This window comes from Delphinapterus leucas, chromosome 18 (assembly GCF_059928025.1).
Source record: "Delphinapterus leucas isolate spDelLeu-1000000601 "Yukka" chromosome 18, BTC_Dleu_Yukka2, whole genome shotgun sequence".
Classification (NCBI taxonomy): domain Eukaryota; kingdom Metazoa; phylum Chordata; class Mammalia; order Artiodactyla; family Monodontidae; genus Delphinapterus; species Delphinapterus leucas.
Window position 1 is genome coordinate 78,925,157 of NC_143146.1, and position 14,013 is coordinate 78,939,169.

The following is a 14,013-nucleotide window of genomic DNA, read 5'->3' on the forward strand; positions in this document are numbered from 1 at the left end:
CTTGTGGGATCTTAGTTCCCTGACCACAGATTGAACCTGGCCCCTGGCAGTGAAAGCGCAGAGTTCTAACCACTGTACCGCCAAGCAATTCCCTGTGGCACTTTGTTATAGCTGCCCTAGAAAGTTACTATACTCAAAAAACGCAAAGTAGGATAAATTCAAAGAGAGACACACTAGATGCATGATAAACAAACTGTCAACAGCCAAAGACAAAGTGAGAGTTGTGAAAGCAGCAAGAGAGAAGTGACTTGTCATATATAAGGGATCATCAATAAGATTATCATCTGACTTCTCATCAGAAATCCTGGAGGTCAGAAGATAATATTTAAACTCCTGAAAGAAAAAAAGCATCAACTGAGAATTACAGATCCAGCAAAACTATCCTTCAAAAGACAGGAAGAAATAAGCTATTCACAGATAAACAAGAGGTGAGGAAGTTCACTAACACCAGACCTGTCTTATAAACAATGCTAAAGGGAGTCATTCAGGAGGAAATGAAAGGTGCTAGAGTGTAACTCAGAGCCACATTAAAATGTAAAGATCTGTGGTTAACATAAATACGTGGACAAACATGAAAGCCAATATTATTAACTTTAGTTTGTAATTCCACTTTTATTTTCTACAGGATTTAAAAGATAAATGCATAAAAATAATTATAAATCTACATTATTGAGCACACAATGTACACAGATTCATTTCTGAGATCAATAATATAAAAGGAGAATGGAGTTATACACGAGTAGGGTTTTGCTCAATTAAAGTTGGTATCAATTCGTATTAACTTCTGTAACTTTAGGATGTTATATGTAATCCCCATGGTAACAATAGATAAATATATAGATACACAAAAGGAAATAAGAAGGGAACCAAAACATGACACTACAGTATTTCCACACCCATGTTCATTGCAGCATCATTCACAATAGTCAAGAGGTAGAAGCAAACCAAATGTCCATCAATGGATGAATGAATTAATAAAATGTGGTATATACACACAATGGAATATTAGTCAGCCTTAAAGAAGTTAAGTCCTGTCACACGCTACAACATGGGGCATTATGCTAAGTGAAAAAAGCCAGTGCCAAAAGGACAAATACAGGTATCCCTGCTATCTGAAAGTGGAGTGTTCCTATGAAATCTTTTCTAAGCCAAAATGTAGTAGGGCTTCCCTGGTGGCGCAGTGGTTCAGAGTCCGCCTGCTGATGCAGGGAACACGGGTTTGTGCCCCGGTCTGGGAGGGTCCCACATGCTGCGGAATGACTGGGCCCGTGAGCCATGGCCGCTGAGCCTGTGCGTCCGGAGCCTGTGCTCTGCAACAGGAGAGGCCACAACAGTGAGAGGCCCGCGTACCGCAAAAAAAAAAAAAAAAAAAAAAGGAGGCAAGAATATAAAATGGTTTGAAAAAGTCTCTTTAGCAGTGGTGCTGGGAAAGTCGGACAGCTGCATGTAAATCAGTGAAGTTAGAACACACCCTTACGCCATGCACAAAAAATAAACTCAAAATGGCTTGAAGACTTTTATAAGACATAAAACCATAAAACTCCTAGAAGAGAGCATAGGCAAAACATTCTCTGTAATAAACTGTACCAATGTTTTCTTAGGTCAGTCTCCCAAGGCAACAGAAATAAAAACAAAAACAAACAAACAGGACCTGATGAAACTCACAAGCTTTTGCACAGCAAAGAAAACCATAAACAAAACGAAAAGACAACCTACAGTATGGGAGAAAATATTTGCAAATGATACAACCGACAAGGGCTTAATCTCCAAAATATATAAACAGCTCATACAACTCAACAACAACAACAACAAAAAAAAAACCCAACTGAAAAATGGGCAGGAGACCTTAATAGACATTTCTCCAAAGAAGACATACAGATGGTCAGTAGGCACATGAAAAGATGCTCCACATGACTAATTATTAGAGAAATGCATATCAAAACTACAATGAGGTACCACCTCACACTGGTCAGAATGGCCACCATTAAAAAGTCTATAGGGGGATTTCCCTGGTGGTGCAGTGGTTAAGAATCCACCTGCCAATGCAGGGGTCACGGGTTCGAGCCCTGGTCCAGGAAGATCCCACATGCCACGGAGCAACTAAGCCCACGCGCCACAACTACTGAGCCCGTGTGCCACAACTACTGAAGCTCGCATGCCTAGAGCTCATGCTCTGAAACAAGAGAAGCCACTGCAATGAGAAGGCTGCACACCACAACGAAGAGTAGCCCCCACTCGACACAACTAGAGAATGCCTGCGTGCAGCAACTAAGACCCAACACAGCCATTAAAAAAAAAAAAAAAAGAAAAGAAAAAGTCTATAGGGACTTCCCTGATGGTCCAGTGATTAAGACTCCGTGCTTCCACTGCAGGGGGCACAGGTTCGATCCCTGGCTGGGGAACTAAGATCCTGCATGCCATGTGGCATGACCAAAAAAGTAAATAAAAGCAAAAAAATTAAAAATATTAAAAGTCTACAAATAACAAACGCTGGAGAGACTGTGGAGAAAAGGGAACCCTCCTACACTGTTAGTGGGAATGTAAATTGGTGCAGCCACTATGGAGAACAGTATGGAGGTTTTAGAAAACTAAAAATAGAGATATACCATATGATCCAGCAATTCCACTCCTGGGCATATATCCAGAGAAAACTGTAATTCAAAAAGATACATGCACCCCTATGTTCATAGCAACACCATTCACAACAGCCATGACATGGAAGCAACCTAAATGTCCATCGAAAGATAAAAGGATAAAGAAGATGTGGTATATATATACAATGGAATACTATTCAGCCATAGAAAAGAACAAAATAATGCCATTTGCAGCAACATGGATGCAACAAGAGATTATCATACTAAGTGAAGTAATTCAGAAAGAGAAAGACAAATACCATATGATATCACTTACATGTAGAATCTAAAATATGGCAAAAATGAACCTATCTATAAAACAGAAATAGACTCACAGACATAGAAAACACACTTGTGGTTGCCAAGGGGGAGGGTGAGAGGCAGAGGGATGGACTGTGAGTCTGGGGTTGGTAGATGCAAACTATTACGTTTACAGTGGATAAACAACAAGGTCCTACTGTACAGCACAGGGAACAATATTCAATCTCCTGGGATAAACCATAATGGAAAAGAATATTAAAAAAGAATGTAGGGCTTCCCTGGTGGTGCAGTGGCTGAGAGTCCACCTGCCGATGCAGGGGACACAGGTTCGTGCCCTGGTCTGGGAAGATCCCACATGCTGCGGAGCGGCTGTGCCCGTGAGCCATGGCCGCTGAGCCTGCGCTCCGCAACGCAAGAGGCCACAGTGGTGACACCCGCATACCGCAAAAAAAAAAAAAAAAAAAGGATGTATATATGTATATAACTGAGTCACTCTGCAGTGCAGCAGAGATTGGCACACTGTAAATCAACTATACTTCAATTAAAAAAAAAACAACCAAAAAAACCAGTGTGCTACTGCCATAAGGACGGATGGACCAATGGAATAGAAAAGAGAGCCCAGAAATAAACATTCATGTATATGGTCAACTGAGTTTTGACAAGAGTGCCCAGACCATACAATGGAGAAAAGACCATCTTTTCAACAAACAGTGCTGGGTAAACTGGATATCCAAATGGGAAAGAATGAACCTTTCCCTTACACCATATATAAAAATTAGCTCAAAATAACTCAAAGACCTAAATGTAAGAGCTAAAACTACTAAAACTATAAAACTCACAGAAGAAAACACAGGGGGGAAAGCTTCACGATGTTAGATTGGCAATGATTTCTTGGATATGACATCAAAATACCGGCAACAAAAGAAAAAGTAGATAAATTGGACTTTATCAATTAAAAACTTTTTGAAAGAATGCTATCAAGAGAGTGATAAGGTAAGCCACAGAATAGGAGAAAACATCTGAAAATGATATATCTGATAAAGGATTAATATCCATAATGTATAAAGATCTCCTATAACCCAACAACAGCAAAATAAATAATCCAATTCAAAAATGGGCAATGGACTGGAATTAACTCATTCTAAGGGCCATACTGCTTTGTGTGTGACACATAAAGCATGGACACAAAGAGATCAATAAAGATAAACTTTAATGCTGGTAGCTATCTAAAACAGGCCCATCAGTCATATACCCAAAATTTTCTATGAATGCCTTTAATCTGAATCTATTTTGGTATTGTAATTCAGAAAATTACCTAGGAATAATAAGTAAATTCTCATACATTATCAGAAGCAGGTGTTATCATTTTATTTTGATTTGCCAGCTCTACATGCTCTCCTGGTTTCTAGATTTCAGAAAGTAGCAAGAAACATTTACACATTAGGGATCCTTCATTCTCCTTCCCCTCCATACTTCACTAACTTGCCTGATAAAGATTTCCTTCAATTTACTATGAATCACGTGAATTTCTTGTTTAAAAACAAGAAACTACTAAGCTACTAAGAAACTTAAATTTGCAGAAGGTTGATACTGGTTTGCTCTCAATTCATACTGGGCACTCACTTCCATTATAAATTTCTACTTAAAATTTGAAAAAATACTTTGTCTCAAAGGACCACTATGTACTTACCAACTGAAGATAGAAATCAGTAGGACTATTTATATGACAAACCATAACTGAAACATCTGTCATTTCCTTAGGCAAAACAGGTGGATGATAGTGTAAAGTCGTATTTTTTTCAGAGTGACTTCTTGATAACTGAGACCTAAACCTAATTAAAAGCATAAGCAAGAGCCATTAAGTCTCTCTTCTCTCAGTGGATTAATTGATCTGAAGAAAGGACTTACACACATACTGATTTATCTACCAAGAGTATTTTTCCAATTTCTCTCTTCTAACTTACAACATTTCTTAGTATTGTCTCCAATTATCAAACCAGGATAAATAAGAGGTCAAGTCTCAAAACTCAATAATTAACTTTCAAGTTTGTGCTGGAACATTTGTGAGTTGGGCCTGTATGTTCTACTCAAAGTTTCTACTCTTTTGGTTGACAATACCCAGCATCTATGGTAGCAATCAGAAAGGCCAGCTGAGGGGTTTCTGTGACCCCTTTCAGCTCCAATACTCTACTTAAGTTTTATTTTTCCAGAATGGAATCTACTTGGGTCACTTCCAGAGTCGTGTAATTGCTCAGGACAGAAAGTAGTATCTTCCATCATCTCTGTGGTTACTTAGTCATCTTACTTTGTTCATCAGACATGAGAAAGGAAAGAAATTTAAGTATCTACTCTAGATTCATACATTAAATATAGAGTGGTGATCATGATCTTATTCCAAAGGTTAGAAAATGTAAGAACTCTTAAACTATAATTCTTGAAACCCTAGTGGAGCTACTTGTAAAAGTTAGCAAAAGTCTAAAAAAAAGTTCCGTATCTACCAATAGTTTCTATTTTGAGCTACCTTAATTTTTCTATTTCCTTAAATCAAATGACCTGAATGCAATTTTCACAGACAACCATACTTAGAAAACTCTGACAGCAATATTTTTAACCTCTTCGAGTATGTTAGGATGTCCCTGGTGGTCTAGTGGTTAGGATTTGGTGCGCCCTCTTAGTGTATGTGACAGTTCACTTTAGAGCCCTTTTTTTTTTTTTTTTTTGCGGTACACGGGCCTCTCACTGTTGTGGCCTCTCCTGTTACGGAGCACAGGCTCCGGACGCGCAGGCTCAGCGGCCACGGCTCATGAACCCAGCCGCTCCGCTGCACGCGGGATCCTCCTGGACCAGGGCACAAACCCGCGTCCCCCGCGTCGGCAGGCGGACTCCCAACCACTGCGCCACCAGGGAGGCCCCAGAGCCCATATTTTTTAAAGGTAAAATCTGCTGTTCCAATTTATAGCTATAACCTTGAAAATATTTACATTTTAATAAGTTACCTACCTTGCTAGTTCCATAAAAACTAATGCATCTCTAAGTGACACAGGCATATCACTGCTTATTTTATTTGTTGGTGGCTTCTGCAGATCTACAATTAGCACACCATCTTCTTCTTTAAAAACTTTCATTAAAACAGCCTTCTTATTTACCATTTTCAAAAATTCTATTTTAGCTTCTTCTCCCCAGCCTTCAGTCTGTGGAAAAAGTAAAATTCCAATGTATTCAGTAATTATAATTAGCTCTAATGGTACAATGTTGTAGATTTAGCTTTCTAACAGCCAAAGTCTGCAAATTCGAACAAAGGCACTTAACCAACCATAGATATTTAGAAGCAGCTGGGCCCACAAACCCAAGGACAGTCTTTATGTATGCACAATGTACGGATCACACTTAGATTTTATAAACATGGTCTCAAGGTGACCATAAGCTGTTGTACTTCAGGACTTAGTTTTACTTCTGAATATTAATATCAAGATAATAAATAAAAGTTTAAAAATAAAACAAGTATTATGTACAAATTTTCCACTTAAACGATGAAATCCAAAAGGTAATTTTGAAAGCATGATGGAAGCCATGTCATACATTAAAGATATTTACAATCATTACCAGGTAACTTAGTTTCCATTACTAGCAATATATGAGGTAAATGCTACTTAAACAATAAGGAAAAATACTCACCCATTGAAAAAACAATTTCTCACTGAACTTTGAAACTTTAAGTGCTCATACCTAAAGTAAATTTCACAGGCCAAAACTACACATTCCTTAAAAATAAAACATCTTCTAAAGATTTTGTGAGTATAAAAGTAAAGCCCACTCAGAATAGAAAAGGCAAAAAAAAAATAAAAGATAAAATTAAAGCCAAAATAAATTTCCCATTTTGAGGAAAATACCAGGGCTAATATGTGTATGTGTTTCCTTTTACTTTTTTATTCATTTGTTCATTCTTTCAAATATTTGCTGAACGCCTACTACGTGCTCAGTGATTTGCTAAGTGTTGGAATACAAAGATGAGCAAAGGTGCAGACTCCTGCTTTCACAGACTTTATAATAATATAACTGCTTAACAAGTATTTTTACACACAATTTCTGTCTCATAGGAGTTTTAAATCTTTCTGGGAAATAAATATTCATTAATAATATAAACAGAATGCAATATAGGCTATAAGCAGTGAGCAAAGGGCCATGGAAATAGTGAAGAAATGAATGGAAACACATACCACATAACATTTAAAATTTATTTTTCTCTCCATATTTATTTGACTCCAAAATTTTGTGGTTTACTTGGATATTTCACCTATCATTATGTTCACATATGCATATTCAACTCAATTTCCCGTTAAGAACGATTCTAATTGTAGAAACTGAAGTTCATTTCCTTTTTTATTGGCACCAATAGTTTATTATACAAAATGTATTTAACAAGAGAACTGAACCTACATTCAGTAATCTGATCAGCAATGCATAGCTAAAACTGGACTATTTGGCCCCTGAATAAGAAATAATTTAAGTCTCACTTACTGAATTCTGTGGAACAATGTCTTTCAATGAGCATGGCTGTGCTAATGGCTGGATGTCTTTCAGCAGCCCTTCAATATATGGCTCAGACTTCCTCAGAGCCAGACACAAGTCATTTAGTGTGACATGCTGCTTAGCAATGTGTTCTGATCTCACATAAGTATCACCAACTCTGGGAAGAATTGAAGCAATATTTACTGAAGATAATGCTTCAAGCCCAAACTTGCCTTACCCCACAAAAGGTATGCATTTCTAAGGATACTCTCTTTAAGTTAAATCTTCTAGGAAGTTATATTCTTTTAAAAATTTATTTATTCATTTATTTTTACATCTTTATTGGATGATAATTGCTTTACAATGATGTGTTAATTGCTGCTGTATAACAAAGTAAATCAGCTATACATATACATACATCCCCATATCTCCTCCCTCCCACCCTCCCTATCCCTCCCCTCTAGGTGGTCACAAAGCACCTAGCTGATTTCCCTGTGCTATGCAGCTGCTTCCCACTAGCTATCTATTTTACACATGGTAGTGTATATATGTCAATGCTACTCTCTCACTTCGTCCCAGCTTACCCTTCCCCCACTGTGTCCTCAAGTCCATTCTCTACATCTGCATCTCTATTCCTGCCCTGACACTAGGTTCATCAGTACCATTTTTCTAGATTCTATATAAATGTGTTAATATATGGTATTTTTCTCTTAGAAAGTTATATTCTGATTCATACTATCTCACTATATAGATTTAATCTAGCTTTTATAAACACAGACACTGTTTCTACCTATAGAAATAAATCTCAACTGCCTTCATCTGGATTGTCTTTCATATACCTATTTGGTTTAAATTTAAAAGGCATAATGACACCCCCAAACAGAAATCTATTTATAAAGCTATGACCATTTAATAAAGTGACCATGCAAGAGTTAATACTGGTCCTTACTAGAAGAACATTTTCAGTTTGTTTTATTTTCCTAGAAGACTGAGGGAAACAGTTTTGAACACCTAGAGTTAGACACTATGCCACTTTAACATACAATAATGGAATTATGGAAATATGATTAAAAATTTTACTCAATCATCTGGCCACTAACCGTAACATTTTATTTAAAAGAACCATTTTTGGGGCCTCCCTGGTGGAGCAGTGGTTGAGAGTCCGCCTGCCGATGCAGGGGACACGGGTTCATGCCCCGGTCCGGGAAGATCCCACATGCCGCGGAGCGGCTAGGCCCGTGAGCCATGGCCGCTGAGCCTGTGCATTCAAAGCCTGTGCTCCACAACAGGAGAGGCCACAACAGTGAGAGGTCCGCGTACCGCAAAAAAAAAAACAAAACAAAAAAACCCCACCATTTTTGTGCTTCATTTCCTGCTTTGAGGCTATATAGAAGAGCATTTAAGTTTGAAACATCAGAAAGTTCTTTTTCCAAGCTCCCAATCTAGTAACACTGATAGCTAATACTTTACTAATTTAGTAATTAGTAAGACAAATTACAGAGCAAAATAAAAGGTATATGCCTTGGAAGTGAAGAAGGATAACTTATTCCTCTCTACCTCTTCCTACTTTTCTTTCTTCTTTAGTATCTCCCCTCCTCCCCCATCACAAGTGTTTCTAAGCAGAGCAGGAATACATAGTAATTATAAAATAACATACCCTGCAACAATCAGGACTTCAGAATTTCCAAAATCTACCATGAATATTTGTATTAGTGCAACTTTGTGGACTGAGAATTTGGTTGGAATACAAGGTTTTCTAATACTTTCACTTCCTATTGGAATTAATTCAGTAATAGTTCCTCGACACCACATTCCATTTTCAATACTGTTGACAAATATTCTTGCACCTAAATAATGGAGACAAATCATTATCAATGTTTATGAAGAAGAATATCTAATTAGCTCTAATTTACAAACATGTACATTAGTTCCACCACTAAGAAGTCTTAATTCATTTATTAACTGATGATACAGTACTGTGTCAGTGCTATGAGAGGGATCAAAAGGTAGTGTATTTTGGCAGTTTCTGTTATACAGAAACTTATGTCCTAGATGGGGAGGTAAAAACAAAGAAAACAAAGCCAGCAGTCCTTTACTGAGGACCTGTGTTTTATAAACTATAACAAAGATGAGTAAGACCGTCCTGCTATCAAGAAGCTCAAGAAAGGAAAGGAGACAGGCAAGTGACTATAATACACTGTACTTATAACACTAAAGACCTATCCTTGTGCATGTACACACATGCAAGTACAGATATATATATACTGAAATCTATAAAATACTTTAGTAGCATAAAGGAAGCAGCAATGACATTCTCTTGGTAAAAGGGGAGTGAAAGTAAAGAAACCAAGAAAGGGAGAGTGTGAAAGGCCAAAATTAAGAAATTAATACACAGTGGAGCTCAGAGAAGGGGAAGATGAACCAAGGACCAAGCAGCAGAGGAAGACCTTATGGTCTTTCCTTATGGAGGGATCAGATGAATTACAAATTAATAACCAGAAAAAAAGATCAAGTTAGAAAGAATTTTTATTTTTACTATAGGCTCAGCAATGTTCTCAGTATTTTATGTTTGAATTCACCTCCTCCCCACAACAACCCCATGGAGATGGTGCTTCCATCCCATAGGTGAGGAAACTACGCAAAAAGAGGCTGAAAACCCAGCCGAAGCGACATGGCTACTTAGAAGAGGTAGGAAGAGAACCCAGGTAGTCTTATAGCCCATCCTCTTAAAAACTCATCTAGCATCAGAAATATACTTGTTAAGACTTGATCACTGATTATATACAGAGAGATGCTGCATAATCCCCTCTATATACATGCTAATAAAAACAGGATAGTTGAGAGGCACATCAGGGCAACCTTTTAAGTTCTACCAAAACATCTGTTTTGGCCTTGAGATTGTCATCAACCCTTCTCTTATGCTGATATACCATATAACCAATATTCTTAGTTTTAAACTATATGCTATTAAACTATTCTTTCTTGCAATAGATGAGATAAAAGTCTATTGAAGTAATCTGTTGTTCTTTATAATGAAGAACACAGGCAGGAAAAGGGAACAAGAGGAAACTCTGCTAAAGCGTTATATTACATTTCTTCCCTTACCATTAATTTCTTGAAAGATAAATAAGGGCTTCCCTGGTGGCACAGTGGTTAAGAATCCAGGGTAATGCAGGGGACACGGGTTCGAACCCTGGTCTGGGAAGATCCCACATGCCCTGGAGCAACTAAGCCCGTGTGCCACAACTACTGAGCCTGTGAGCCACAACTACTGAAGCCTGCGCGCCTAGAGCCTGTGCTCTGCAACAAGAGAAGCCACCACAATGAGAAGCCTGTGCACCGCAATGAAGAGTAGCTCTTGCTTGCCACAACTAGAGAAAGCCCACATGCAGCAACGAAGACCCAACGCAGCCAAAAATAAAAAAATTGAAAGAAAAACGATAAATGAGTATTTAAATCATGTATATCTACCTTGAAATAATAATTATACTTGACAGCTTAAAGGATGACTTTTTGGCTTTCTTAGAACATTTTCTAAATCTAAACTGAGCTCTTTTGTGCATGTATTAAATTTAGAGAATTATTTGCAGCCGTAAAATTAAGTTTAACACTACACTCTTCCCTCCTTAGATATTCAGAATTTAAACACGATTTTTAAAATTAATTTATTCTATTTATTTATTTTTGGCTGTGCTGGGTCTTCATGGCTGCACACGGGCTTTTCTCTAGTTGCTGCGAGCGGGGGCTACTCTTCGTTGAGGTGCACGGGCTTCTCATTGTGGTGGCATCTCTTGTTGCAGAGCAGGGCTCTAGGTGCGTGGGCTGCAGTAGTTGTGGCATGCAGGCTCAGTAGTTGTGGCACACAGGCTGTTGCTCCGTGGCATGTGGGATCTTCCCAGACCAGGGATCGAACCCATGTCCCCTGCATTGGCAGGTGGATTCTTAACCACTGCGCCACCAGGGAAGTCCCGTGGTGGCTTCTCTTGTTGCAGAGCACGGGCTCGAGGCACACAGGCTTCAGCAGTTGTGGCTTGCAGGCTCTAGTGCACACAGGCTTCAGCAGTTGTGGCTCGCAGGCTCTAGAGCAGAGGCTCAGTAGTTGTGACGCACAGGCTTAGTTGCTCTGTGACATGTGGGATCTTCCTGGACCAAGGCTCGAACCCGTGTCCCCTGCACTGGCAGGAGGATTCTTAACTACTGTGCCACCAGAGAAGGCCCTAAACACTGTGTTTTTAACTTTAAAAATTATTATTCATTTTTATCAGAAGTATATGATGATTCTAGTCTTCTGATATTCTGATAAGCTACAAAGATGAGCTGAGAGTTAGTTAACACTTTTAAGAACTACTATGGGGATTTCCCCAGTGGTCCAGTGGTAAAGAATCCCCCTTCCAATGCAAGGGATGTGGGTTCAATCCCTGGTCGGGGAACTAGGATAACACATGCCGCAGGACAACTAAGCCCACGTGCCTCAAACTAGAGAGCCTGAGTGCCACAAACAACAGAGCCCACATGCCCTGGAACCCACGCGTCACAACTAGAGAGAGAAAACCCACATGCTACAACTAGAGAGAAGCCCATGCACTGCAACTAGAGAAGCCCACGCACTGCAATGAAAGGTCCCACGTGCCGCAACCAAGACCCGATGCAGCCAAAAAATTTAAAAATTAAAAAAAACCCCATACTATAAAGCTGAACAGACAATATAGTACTTTTTGGTATTAGTTATATATAGGCATTGATATTAATAGAATGAGAAAAATGCTCTATTAATAAACAAATCATAGCTTCATCTTATTACAGAGTATAATCAAATTTAATCAAGTGTTACAAGGAAAACGTTTGTAATGAAAGCCTAAATTACAGCAAATTACACACAGCCTTAGAATTAAGATGGACTGATTAAATTTACCAACTACCCTCTGTGTGACCCTAGGAAATGGATGCCACTGCCCTGCATCTATCTCACTCAGGCGTTCAACGACATCTTCAACATTCACATGTAGACAGCAGGGGATGGTAGTCGTACTACAAGGAACACTCAGAGGAATACTTTTCTCTGGAGATGAGGGGACAAATTATATAACCCATCATGGGTTTTGTAATTTTAAAAATATCTCACCTTACTCCATAATGGAGTTTTTGTGTATATCTCACTCAACAGTCAATTTTATGTCCAGTGACAGACGAATGGATAAAGAAGATGTGGTACATATATACAATGGAATACTATTCAGCCATAAAAAAGATCAAAATAATGCCATCTGCAACAACATGGATGGACTAGAGATTATCATACTAAGTGAAGTCAAAAAGAGAAAGACAAATACCATATTTGGTTTTTGATGAAGTGGGAGTTTGTGGTTGGTAGATGCAAACTATTATAAATAGAATGGATAAACAACAAAGTCTTACTGGATAGCACAGGGAACTATATTCAATATTCAGTGATAAACCATAATGGAAAAGAACATAAAAAAAAGAAAGCAAGCTCCAAATTAGTATGACTCCAGTTAAACTTGGCAAATGATACTAAAAATATTTAAAAATCATTTTTAAATGACATTAAAAATACTGGAATTATGTATACTGTATACTGTAATAATATTACTACTAGGTAACTCTGAGCAGAAAAAAAAAAAAGTTGATTTTAATACTTAGCTAAGTTACCTAAATAAAACTGAACTTATGTTAAATAATTCCAAAACCTTTATGCTTGCACAAATCTGTATTACAAGAAGTCTATATGGGTTGGCCAATATTATAATATTTAAATAAGCTTCATATTTTAACTTAGAGTAATATTTCATTACCTAGCTCCAAAATGTCTGAAGGATCAAGGTATACACTCTTACTGCAAAACTGATTCACCTTCTTTTCCAATACTGTTGCATCTTTTATTTGTGAATACTTCCGAATGTAGAAGTGGCAAGGATGTATTACATGGCTTACAAAAACTAGCTCTGGAGAACCTGGATGAGAATATTTAAACCACATTAATAAGCCAAAAGTCAGGAAAGAATTCACAGAAACTGAATGCAGTATCCTTTGAAAGAATGTGTCTTGTAGCACTGCAAACTCTAGAATACCTGGGCCCACAAAAGGTAACCCAAACCCCAAACAGTAACTAGACTGATAAAACAAACACATCCCACTTCCACAATGATTTCTTTAGCAACCTGAACTGCAAACCTTTTATTTTATTTGCAAAATATGTTAAATAAGTGGAATTGAAGTTCAAGTAGTTGGTTAGGTTCTAAAGTCAGAGTATATGCTGTAACTCTACTGTATTACAACAAAATTTCAGAATTTATTTATAAACATAAATGGAACTCAGAACCCAATTGATAACGATGTTTCTAATATAGAAACAAAATCCTGTTTAAACTATACTAAACTGAAAGAACTAATAATTAGCTCATAGCCACTTTGAATCTTAAATCAGGCTGGAGAAGTATGAAAAAAAGTCTGGGAAAGACAACATACTGAGCAGCATTTAAGGGGAGATATGTGTGTTTTGGTGGAAGTAAGGGTGGGGCAGAATAAAAGACAGTGAGAAACTTTTTGTATACAGCAGTAATTAAGCCAAGTGTTTCTACTGATATGAAAA

At 37.9% G+C, this 14,013-nt stretch overlaps 1 protein-coding gene across 1 annotated transcript in view; it reads right to left on the bottom strand.

Moving 5' to 3' along the window:
* RNF17 (ring finger protein 17) overlaps nucleotides 1-14,013 on the bottom strand; it is a 108,527-nt gene that overhangs the window by 62,966 nt on the left and 31,548 nt on the right. Inside the window, exons 15-19 of the mRNA XM_089899299.1 lie at nucleotides 13,217-13,375; nucleotides 9,061-9,250; nucleotides 7,413-7,581; nucleotides 5,895-6,085; nucleotides 4,585-4,726 (exon numbers count right to left, since the gene is read on the bottom strand). Of these exons, the coding sequence (XP_089755425.1) occupies nucleotides 4,585-4,726; nucleotides 5,895-6,085; nucleotides 7,413-7,581; nucleotides 9,061-9,250; nucleotides 13,217-13,375 (851 nt within the window). The remainder of the gene's footprint in view (nucleotides 1-4,584; nucleotides 4,727-5,894; nucleotides 6,086-7,412; nucleotides 7,582-9,060; nucleotides 9,251-13,216; nucleotides 13,376-14,013) is intronic.